The sequence below is a fragment of the Danio rerio genome, chromosome 18 (assembly GCF_049306965.1).
Source record: "Danio rerio strain Tuebingen ecotype United States chromosome 18, GRCz12tu, whole genome shotgun sequence".
Lineage (NCBI taxonomy): Eukaryota > Metazoa > Chordata > Actinopteri > Cypriniformes > Danionidae > Danio > Danio rerio.
The window spans coordinates 16,475,001-16,486,067 of record NC_133193.1 but is presented as its reverse complement, the minus strand read 5'-3'; the positions used below and the strand labels follow the sequence as shown (position 1 = coordinate 16,486,067).

The 11,067-nt window shown below is 34.8% G+C and overlaps 1 protein-coding gene across 1 annotated transcript in view; it reads right to left on the bottom strand.

Moving 5' to 3' along the window:
* Positions 1-1,904: 1,904 nt before the first annotated feature.
* The window catches only part of cry1b (cryptochrome circadian regulator 1b), a 24,405-nt gene continuing 15,242 nt past the window's right edge, over positions 1,905-11,067 (bottom strand). Inside the window, exons 4-13 of the mRNA NM_131790.5 lie at positions 10,126-10,310; positions 9,956-10,044; positions 8,911-9,051; positions 8,491-8,802; positions 7,325-7,476; positions 7,008-7,210; positions 6,437-6,535; positions 6,222-6,314; positions 6,066-6,116; positions 1,905-2,862 (exon numbers count right to left, since the gene is read on the bottom strand). Of these exons, the coding sequence (NP_571865.5) occupies positions 2,777-2,862; positions 6,066-6,116; positions 6,222-6,314; positions 6,437-6,535; positions 7,008-7,210; positions 7,325-7,476; positions 8,491-8,802; positions 8,911-9,051; positions 9,956-10,044; positions 10,126-10,310 (1,411 nt within the window). The 3' untranslated portion in view covers positions 1,905-2,776. The remainder of the gene's footprint in view (positions 2,863-6,065; positions 6,117-6,221; positions 6,315-6,436; positions 6,536-7,007; positions 7,211-7,324; positions 7,477-8,490; positions 8,803-8,910; positions 9,052-9,955; positions 10,045-10,125; positions 10,311-11,067) is intronic.

Below are 11,067 nucleotides of genomic sequence, written 5' to 3'. Positions count from 1 at the left end.
ACTGAGGCTACAATTCATACAGGCTCACCAAAATAGGACAATAGAAGATTGAAAAAAACGTTGCCTGGTCTGATGAGTCTCAATTTCTGCTGCAACATTCGGATGGTAGGAATTTGGCGTCAATAACATGAAAGCATGGTTCTATCCTGCCTTGTATCAACGGTTCAGGCTGGTAGTGGTGGTGTAATGGTGTGAGGGATATTTTCTTGGCACACTTTGGGCCCATTACTACCAATTGAGCATCATATTAATGCCACAGCCAACCTGAGTATTGTTGCTGGCCATGTCTATCCCTTTATGACCACAGTGTGCCCATCTTCTGATGGCTACTTCCAGCAGGATAACGCATCATGTCATAAAGCGCAAATCATCTCAGACTGGTTTCTTGAACATGACAATGAGTTCACTGTACTCAAATGGCCTCCACAGTGACCAGATCTCAATCCAATATGCTATCATGTCAATATGGACCAAAATATTTGAAGAATATTTCCAGTACCTTGTTAAATCTATGCCACGAAGGCAGTTCTGATAGCAAAAGGGGGTCCAACCCGGTACTTATATGGTGTACCTTATAAAGTGGCCGGTGAGTGTATATACAGTAGGTTGTTCTCACAGAATAAACAGTAAAATCAGCATTATTAATGGCATGTTGAATGTATATTATATTATCTAAAATTTATTCCCTTAAAGATGAATTTTCCAGTGCCATCATTCAAGCCTTCAGTGTTTTATTGTCTTTCATAAATCATTTTAGAATTAGCTTAAAATATCTAATGAGTAAGAGAAATGTACATCTCACGTCACAATCATATAACACTGAAGGGCTTTATTCTGTGAAAACAACCGCCAAAATGTACATTATTCCACTTATTACATGGCTACTTGTCACAAAATAAAGGCAGATTTGATTTATCCAGTACTTATATGTGACCTGCATGGAAAACCAGTCATGTGTATACTTTTTATTTATTTTTTTTAATTGAGATTTATACATAATTTAAAAGCTTAATATTTGTTAAGATTATTTAATGTATATTATACATTATTTAACCAATATATAACTATTTAAAGTTCAGTTTCAAGTTCAATTTATAGAGCACATTTAAAAAGACTGACCAAAATGCTCTGACAAAGTAAAATAAAAAGACAGATTATAAAAACATAAATAAGACAAGAGAAACGACTGAAAAAAAAGTATAAAGGACTATTAAAATAATAATAAACAGTCAAGCTAAACTGGTACGTTTTAAAAGTGATTTAAAAATAGATAATGATGGAACCATTTTAATCTCAAGGGGCAAGGTGTTCCATAACCGAGGACTCGCCACAGAGAAAGTTCTGTCCCCTCTACATTTCAATCTGGACTGAGGAATTAGATTTTGATCACTTGATCTAAGAGCTCTCACGGGAGTGTAAAAATGCAACAGCTCTGAGAGATAGGTTTGGGCTAGATTAAGGGATTTATATACCAGTAAAAGTACTTTAAAATCAATTCTGAATTGGACGGACAGCCAATGGAGACCCCCACAAGAGGGGTAATGTGGTCATGTTTTCTGCTATTACACATAAATCTCAACACAGCATTTTGGACCAGCTGAAAGCGAGAAATCTGAGATTTGAAGTGCATTTCAGTAGTCTAACTGTGACGTATTATAGAAAATCTGCTTTAAATTAGCCTAAATTAAGTTCTTAGGAATGCATACACTGTAACTAATTTAATTATTGTAGTTGTCTGACTACAAAATTCATGTAAAGAATATGCAATTCATACAAAATAAAACCGCAATATGATTAAATGTGTTCCAACTAAACAACACCGATCATAATTAACATCCCTTTAGTCAATAACACCATTTCAAGTGCATACACTGATGAACAGGTTATCAGTCACTGAAACCTAGTAAAGGGTCTATAATGTTTTAATGGTGATTTATAAAGAAGACATTACGGCAATCAAAAAATGTATTATCTCTCGTATAAAAAATATACAATGGCAAGTCTGTAAATGAGCAAGAAAAAAAGAAGTTATGTACAATGGTTTGCCAACTGTATTACTTACAATATAAGCATTAATATATACATAGTAGACCTTGAAACAAATCCAATTGTGCTTATAAGAGCCACAGGCCTCAATGATAAAATTACTCGCTTATAAAAAGCAAAACAAAAACTCTAAATATAACGTTTCTTGCTCTGGAATTTTAGTTTTTAAATTTTAATGCGTTTCTCTATAAATTAATATTGAACTTCAAATTATTTAATTAATCAAAGTGCTACTAAAGGTTTGAATTAATGGCTGATAAAGTCTTGCTTATCACTATTAAGATGTGAATTTCTCCATAAATCCCTCTTTTATTTTATAGAATTGTTTAAAACACAATTACTGCCAAAATAAAAGGCAAAACAATGCACATAATAGACATTAAATGGTATGCTAGACACATACGGCCACAAAGAGAAATGACATACAAGTTGTGGATTGTGTGAATAATACGACAAAGCGTTTTCCTCATCAACAAACAGCTTACATGATAAAATGCTGTAGTTACGTAGATTGTGTCACATCAACTGGCTTGGTTTACAGTTTCCTGGTCCACCACGCTTGACCTTGATGCTAACTCAAGCTAAACAAGCAGAATGACACGATGGCAAAGCATAAAGGGCACAGCGAAGCATGGAGAAGTGGATTAGCCATGCAGAGATGTCCTTTGTTCAGATTTGGTCTCATCACTAGTCTGAGGAAAGGTTTGTGTGTTTATTCTTGCTTCCTTGGTTAATTGCAGTCATTTCTCTGAATCTTTGATGGAAAATCTGTTGTTCGGTCTTCACCATGTCGCTTAAAAGCAGTCATTCCTCTTACTGCAGACAAAAACAGAGAGGTTATATTTTCTTTCTGACATTATTGTTCAAATGTCAGGTGCCGGTCAATCTAACTACAAGTGGAAGAATCTAAATGCATGTGTAAATGAAGTCTAAAAGGTTTTGAGCTTGTCAAATTTTGACCAGTTCCAAATATATTTGAAAATACATACAGTATAGTCAGATTGCCTTTAGAGTGTAAACAGCCACAGGTTAATATTGCAATTTTACCGACTGTATAATCTAACCAGTAAGTACTTGGACTAAATTGGAACAATTCATTTCGGTGTCACTTATATGCTTTGGCTGAAATCAGAGGAACACGAAGTAGAGAACTGGTACTTCTTAATATGAAGACATCAATAGGCTATATTTTAAATCAGTAAACCACGAGTAATCTAACTGTAATTTGTAATTAATAGCTAAACCTGCTTACAGTATGTGCCCAGCTTGAGTTTTGTAACTGTGCATTTGATGTATGAGCAGCTGACACATGTGCTCGGAATCATTTTTGCACTACTTAGTTTGTCTGAAAATGTCAGCACTTTATCAGGCCATTGTGTGGTTGACAGCAGCTACTGTACTTAAGAAATTTGACAGACATAAGCAGAGCTTGACATTAACACCTGCCAACCCGCCAAATGCTGGTAGATTTCAGTTGTGACGGGTTAGACAGTTGCTCCCACTAGCCTCTCTGACTGATTGCAAATAATTTCCAAATTGCCAGCGTTGGCTCGTAACAAAAAATTAGAAGTTTTTGTTGAATAAATTGTTTGTACGAAGCTATATTTTGACACATTATTTAAAATGTGTGGCAAGGAGATACTTCCAGAGAAATGGCAGAGAAAAAAATGGGTAAATCGTTACAGTGTTGAGCCCTGAAAAGTCATGTGAAATAAAAGCTAATTGCAATGCGACACTATGAAAACACAATCCACGCATATTGAGCAAAGTCACACACAAACACACACACACACACACACACACACACACACACACACACACACACACACACACACACACACACACACACACACACACACACACACACACACACACATACACACACATACACACACATACACACACATACACACACATACACACACACACACACACACACACACACACACACACAAAAAAACTAGAACTAGGAGGCATGTGGAAATAACACAAAGTTTAAATCAATTAATTTTAGCTTGTCAAATTCGAATTTATGCATATACAATACATTTTCCCAACAACAAAATTGTGGCTAGTGAAAGTGGCGAGTGTCTAGTAATGTTGAAAAACAAAATTCTAGCCAGAGTGGCTGGTGATCAAAAAAAGTTAATGTCAAGCCCTGGACATAAGTGTTATGAAAAAACACAGCACGGCAAGTTTTTTTTTTTTTTTTGTGAATTTCATATTAAATTATTTTTGCGTATTTTGTTCAATTACTATAATTTTTTGTAGACAGAAAAGTATACACTATACACTATGTACTTATGCACTTGCGCACTCAACAGCATAGTATATGCATGTAATGTTGTCCCAAATGGAAAGCGAATGTTTTTTACTAAGCGGAAATTCAAACCTTTTCCCTGATGACGTTTGACAGTTGGCAAATTAACGAAACTAATGACCAAACTACCAAATAATATCTGCCATGGGTATAACTGCATTCACCATCTAGAGGCACTGTAATCACTCTTGTAGGAGAATTTTGCTTTCACAATCCAAAATAAAGTTATCCAACATCAGTGTCCGAAAGCTCTGCCCCTTCCGCTACGTGAGCAAAGCAGTGGCTGTTAAGTGCATAAATTGTCTATCGTTTCACAGTTAATTTTAACCGCTGAATAAGTGCATCATCCGGGTAATTAAAGTGCACTTATTATTTTTAAGAGTTTTCAGTGTGAACGCACTACTTACACTTATTTATACTTCAAAATGGCAAAGAATAGTGCACAAGTATGCAATTTGGTTTAGGTACCAGTATCCATTTAGCACCTGCATCGTAAAAACTTAAACGATACCCAATTCTATTTGTAAGTTGCATAACATGAGTTTGTACATTTAATATTACTCTATAATCTTAATGAGTGGTCATTTTAACAGTGAGAAGTGTATAAAGGGTCTGAGGTGCCATTTACACTAATGGGTTTTTGTTTAAAAAAAATCACTTAGTCAAGGTTACACGTGGTGTACATTCTACTCTACATCTTTGACTCACAAAATTGAGTGTTTTAAATACACTGAAGACCCTGTTTTAGTTTGAAGATGCTGTTGTACTGTTTCTTTTGTACTATTGTGTAAAATTTCTAGGGATGCTCCGATCAGGATATTTACAGCCGATACCAAGTACTGATTCCTTATCATGGTGATTGGCTGATGCAGAGTACCGATTCTAAGGCTTCAAGCTTTATAATGCATTAAGCACAAGTATGAGATCAAGTATGAGATCAAGTGGCGATCTCTCCTTACCTAAGATAATAAATTATGGCTGTTGCATATAATCCCTTAAACACATCTCTTTTAACGAATAAGGTGTGAACATAACAAGACCAGAAGCAACTTTAAAGAAAATAATACAACACATATAAAAATTTGTAAGAAATATTATAAAAAATCTCTCCACTCATGTCACAGCTGCTCAAAACACAGTAAATACAACAAAAAGACCATTACTGACAGGAGTTGCACCACTATACAGTATAAACAGGTTGCACCGCATTTGTATATATTTTAACTGTTGTGATGTGAGCGCATTCGCTCATGCCTCCATAAGCATCATTAATTTGTGAATGCTGTAGGGTATGTATAATAAACAGGATCACAAGTGCGACTTGAAAACTTCTAAACAAACACCTGTGATCGGTTCAAGAGATTGCCTAGATTGGCGAGTACAGATTGAGTCATTAAATGTAATTATCAGCCGATATCGATCTTCAGCCAATCAATTAGAGCATCCTTAACATTTTCATGATTCGTCAATCCCCTTGATATGACCATTACACAACCGGTAGATGGCAAAAATAAATGTCAGCAAAATATGTGCATATCAAGTGAGGATGAATGGTCACTAAGTAGATGTTTTTGGGTGTATATGGTGGAAAGAGCTATTTTTTTCTGGTTTAAAAACACCAGTCTGGATGAGGAGCGTTTTCATCTTAAAAACATTCAGTAGTGTAAATGCAGCCTGAGATGGTGTGGAAAGAACTCACCTCTCTGTGTCTGTTTGTGAGCTTGTCCAACCATGCCAGCACCTGAGTAACCTAGATTGGAAAGAAAGACTTCTTGTTCAAGCAGCCGAAGGTCTATTTCACGCTTCACATGTAAGCAGCTTTCATTTACTTCAAAGCATCCTTTTAAATACACACCTGGCTGTGGCTGCACACTGTTGACAAGCTGTTGACCACATGACACTGCAAATGCTGGAAACTCTGATTGAGAACTTGCTGGTAAGGTGTGCACTGATAAAACATTAATAAAATTAACCAAACTGCCAATATAGATGATCAATACGTGCACGATATTACAAAATTTCGATCAATTAGAAAGAAAAAGCTAGCTGATAAAGTGCTTGTTTGTATACCTGTAATGTGAGTTCTCTCCTGTGTGTCTCCCGAGGAAGGACCTGCTCCATTACTATCTTCATTGTTGGCTGTGTTTGATGGAACAGTTGCAAGGAGCCCTGACATTACATAAAGATCCATTAAAACCCAAGATCTTACAGCTGGACAAATCAGTTCAAATATCTAGTTCAGTAATGTAAATCTAAATGGCACAGGCTGATGAAATATACAAGCTATCGTTTGGCAAGTTGACTGGCCTCTGCAGCCAATAATATTGCTTGCTGAACATTTAAAAAGTCTGGTTCAGTGTTTGATGTTGATTAAAACTGCAACATGCTATCAAAGTTTCTATGAAACCCTCCACCTACCCCAGCTCCACCTGTCTTTGATATTATTGTTTGGCTGCAGAAGCATATTGTACATGCTTACAGCAGTGTGTCTGTGTATCTAGTGGCAGTGGCAAGTCCATATTTCTGTAGAAATTCTGATACTTTAACATATTCACTAATATGTTTAAACCATTTTGAGGGCTGTTATGATTGATTTAGATTTCTAAGAGTTGAGGATTTGAAAAGTACACCATATTCTTACCAAGGCCCCGGTAGCAGGAGAGTTGCTGGTAAATCTGCTTCATTCGCTCAATGTTTATCCTGCTAGCCTCAGCGTGATTAACCATTGGTTTGGGGTAGTGCACTCCAATTATGCACTTGGCGACCTTCTGAACACTTTCTGGGGCATTCCAAGGGTCATAGATGAATTTGGCAGGGAAGCCCCTCAGTATGGGCAAATAGCGTCTGAAAAAATATTTTAAAAAATATGTTTTCAAAGAAAGGTGTAATATTGAATCCTTCAATTTATTCACAATATTGTCAATTTTAGTCAATACAAGCAGGGGTCTAGTAAGGCACCTTATATAGTCTCCATTAGGGTCAGTACGTCGACCGAAGCCCACTGGACAGTAACAGTGAAAGAACTGCTGGAAGAATGAGCTGCACGAAAGCCACATCCAGCTTCCTGCATTGACGCTCCAGTCTGCATCCAGCAACAACTCCTCAAACACCTTCATAGGGAAAACCAGCATAATATAATTTCAATATGCAGCCTTGGAAAATCTAGAAGACCATCTAAAAATTCAGTATCTCTGGATTTATAGTTATGTTTTTGAGCAGGGTTTCTAATGGCTTCACAAAGTCAAATTTAACAAATTTGACTTTTAAAAACCTTTTTAAGACCATCAAGAATTTAATTTCAGACCTATTTAGGGCTAAACATTAAGGATAATTTTTTGGTCCAGCAGAAAAAATAACAACATTCTAATTAGTTCTTAGCCACAAATTTTACATAATGTCAAAACAAGCAGACTCGAGTTGTATACATTCTTTTTTTTAACATAACTTTATACAGATCTTTTTATTTATTTAAAAGTTTTTTTGAGATGTATTGTTGGTAATTTGATGCTAGATAGCTTTACATACAGAAAATTTAGGACCAGTTAAAATTGATTTAAGACCAACTGTACAAGGCAATATTTCAATAAATTCAAGACTTTTTATGGTTTAAAATTTAGTTTTTGAAATTTAAGACTTTTTTTTAACTTTAAGACCCCATGGACCCTATTTACCCTGTTGAGTAAAGCACACCTTTTTTATTCTATAAACTGCTGATGATATTTCTTCCCAATTTAAAATAAAAAAATGGTCAATTAGAGCATTTATTTTCAATCAAATAACTTAAATTCAAAAAGTGCAATGTTTTAGGCTTAATTTTTAAGCAATGCAATTTCAATGTTTTAATTTATGAAAAATTAAGAAAATAATATATGGTGAAATAACCCTGTTTTGGTAAAAACATTTGTTATTTTGAGCAATTATGTTTTTCTTTATAAAAGCTCTCTCACTAAAATACACAACTTTTTGTTCAATTTGGAAGAAATGCTATTGAATAAAACAAATATTAACATTTAACTCAAACTCATACATAATATCTCAAGAGAAACAGAATATTCAAGTAGTCTTTTCTTCCTATAGCTATCATTACAGAACAATATGCAAATCCAGAATACTGATTGCAGTACCTTCATGCCCTCTTCCCAGCTGATCCACAGGTCTCCACGTGTGAGGAAGCAAGCAACTGCATGCCTGGCCAGATGGTGGATCCATCCCTCCTGCCTCAACTGGGTCATTATTGCATCAATCCACGGGAAACCGGTCTGACCTTCGGCCCACTTGGCCAGAGCCTCTGGGTTCCTGTCCCATGGAATCTGCACGCAGATGGGATTGAACTCCATTTTGTCAAAATGTGGGTTGTTAGTCGCAGCTGTGTAGAAGAACTCGCGCCACAGCAGCTGGCCATAAAGAGACAGAGACGGGGTGCTGTTCTTCTTTACCTGAGATCGAAAAGGCGGGAAAAACTTTTATACTTTCAAACTTTCAAAGGCGGGAACAACCTATCATATATTGCTTTGATTAACAAGTCAAAACAAGGTCATCTTTACCTTCCTGTAGAGGTCTGTTAGTTTGAAATAGAAAAGTCTACAGGAGAGGCAGCCAAACCGCAGGTAAGGGCTCAGGCCTGTGGGACTGGCCAGCAAAGAATTAGCGTTCATTCTGGGGCGTTCAAAATTAGCCACCCAAGCCTGCAAAAACAAGCAGAAACAATAAGTAATAGTTCATAGAAAGAAACAACATGCACTCATTGGTATTTCAGGTGACTGTGTAGGTTGAGTATAGCAAACTCATGGTCACATTTAAGAAACCACTTTAAAATTATTCGAGCTTTGTTATCCTGAAGTAACCATTACAAGATGGGTCCAACTATAATGACATTGGATGGGCACGGTCACAAACTTACATTTACATGCACAAAGTGTGCAATATATTTAATTATAATATGTATAGTTAAACATACGCTTATAATAGTAATCATCACAATATTGGCCTAAGCTGAAAAACTGGTATTATAACAAAACATTGTTTGCTTTAAAGTATATAACTGATCAGAGAAAAACAATGTAACACAAGTGTTATTAGTAAATGATAATGGATTAAAATTACAATTGACTTTTTATTAATCATCATAATCTAGATTCAATAAAAGGACTACAACTATGATTTAAATGTGTTATCAGGCATCACCTAAGAAATTAACATTCCCTAAGATTGATAAAACTTATCATTGTTTAGGTAGTGCACAATGTTAACTGTAATTTATAGAGCCCTATAAATAATATTTTAATCAATTTTTCAGTATGTAGTAGATCAGATTAGCATATGAAAATATTCATGTTTGAGCTATTAAACTAATCAATTAAATCTCCCAGCATTTGATGACACTCTTAGGGTTAAAAACACTGCAAATACAATGTGAATATGCTTAAAAAAATAAATATGTCAATAATTATTGACAGATTTTTAAGTGCCCACAATATCAATATGGTGCCTGTTCATTATCATGATATATTAAACATTATAATATATCTAGTTAAATACAATGTAAAAATACATACTTCAAGAACGTAATGTAATAGAGTACTTGTTTACCTTCCTCTCCAGGTGTCTCTCTAATCGAGTCAGAGCTTCAGTCTCTCCCCCGGGCCACACAGCAGTGGACAGTCCCTCTGTTTCAAAACCTGAAGACACGTATCCTCATTTACAATCGCAGTTCAAAGACATGCACACATATGCTAAGTGAGGGAACATGGGTGTCTCACCGAGCTCCTCCAGAGACGGTACACCAAACTTGTCATCATGATCATCACTGACCGGTGTGGAGCATTTGCCCATAATCTCAGCTGTGATTGTCTCTGCTGGCATCTCCACAGGATCCATTCGACTGATAAGTGTTTGAAATCGCTTATAGGTGAGGGGAGACTGGCCTCCGTTGAACTCAATGATCCTAGAGAGGTGAAAAAGTACATTTTTTCAAGACTTTTTTGGCATTTACAAAAGCGAAAACATTTCATAAAATTTAAAACATTTCATATTAATATAAAATGTGTTAAAGAATACTTTGCTTCATGTTTCATCAATGAAATAAAGTAAATATAAAATAAATACTTTACAATACTACTTAAAAGTAAACAAATTCACTAGTTTTTCAGATATCAGCTGAATTATTAAATATTTGCTTGAAAATATGCGAAAACAAAATCTAAACTTATAAAACACATTAGTAATGTAACAATTTAAGTGATTTTGAAAAATATTCATGATAATACAATACTGTTAATACAATTTTATCATATTATTAAGTGATTACAATATTATTAATATTAACAAATTATACATTTTAATATAAGTTCTATTATAAAAGAGTCTTCCGCAAATTATATATTTGATCCAATATTAAAATAGATGTTCATATTTTATATAAGTAGAATAGTGTTAATTACAATTACAAGTAATTTTATAATATTTTAGTATTATATAAATTTAAACAACAAAAAATGTTTAAACAATGTTTAAAATATTATATACAGGGTTCATACCCTCATAAAATTCCATGACTTTTCCATGATTTTCCCAAGACTTTCAAGTAAATCAAGTTTCATGATCTAATGTTATATGCAATGTCTACGTATGCATGGTAAAAACAATACGTTCAAATTTATTACAGCATCTCGTAAACAGGAAACAATCTATTAAGTTTCTAT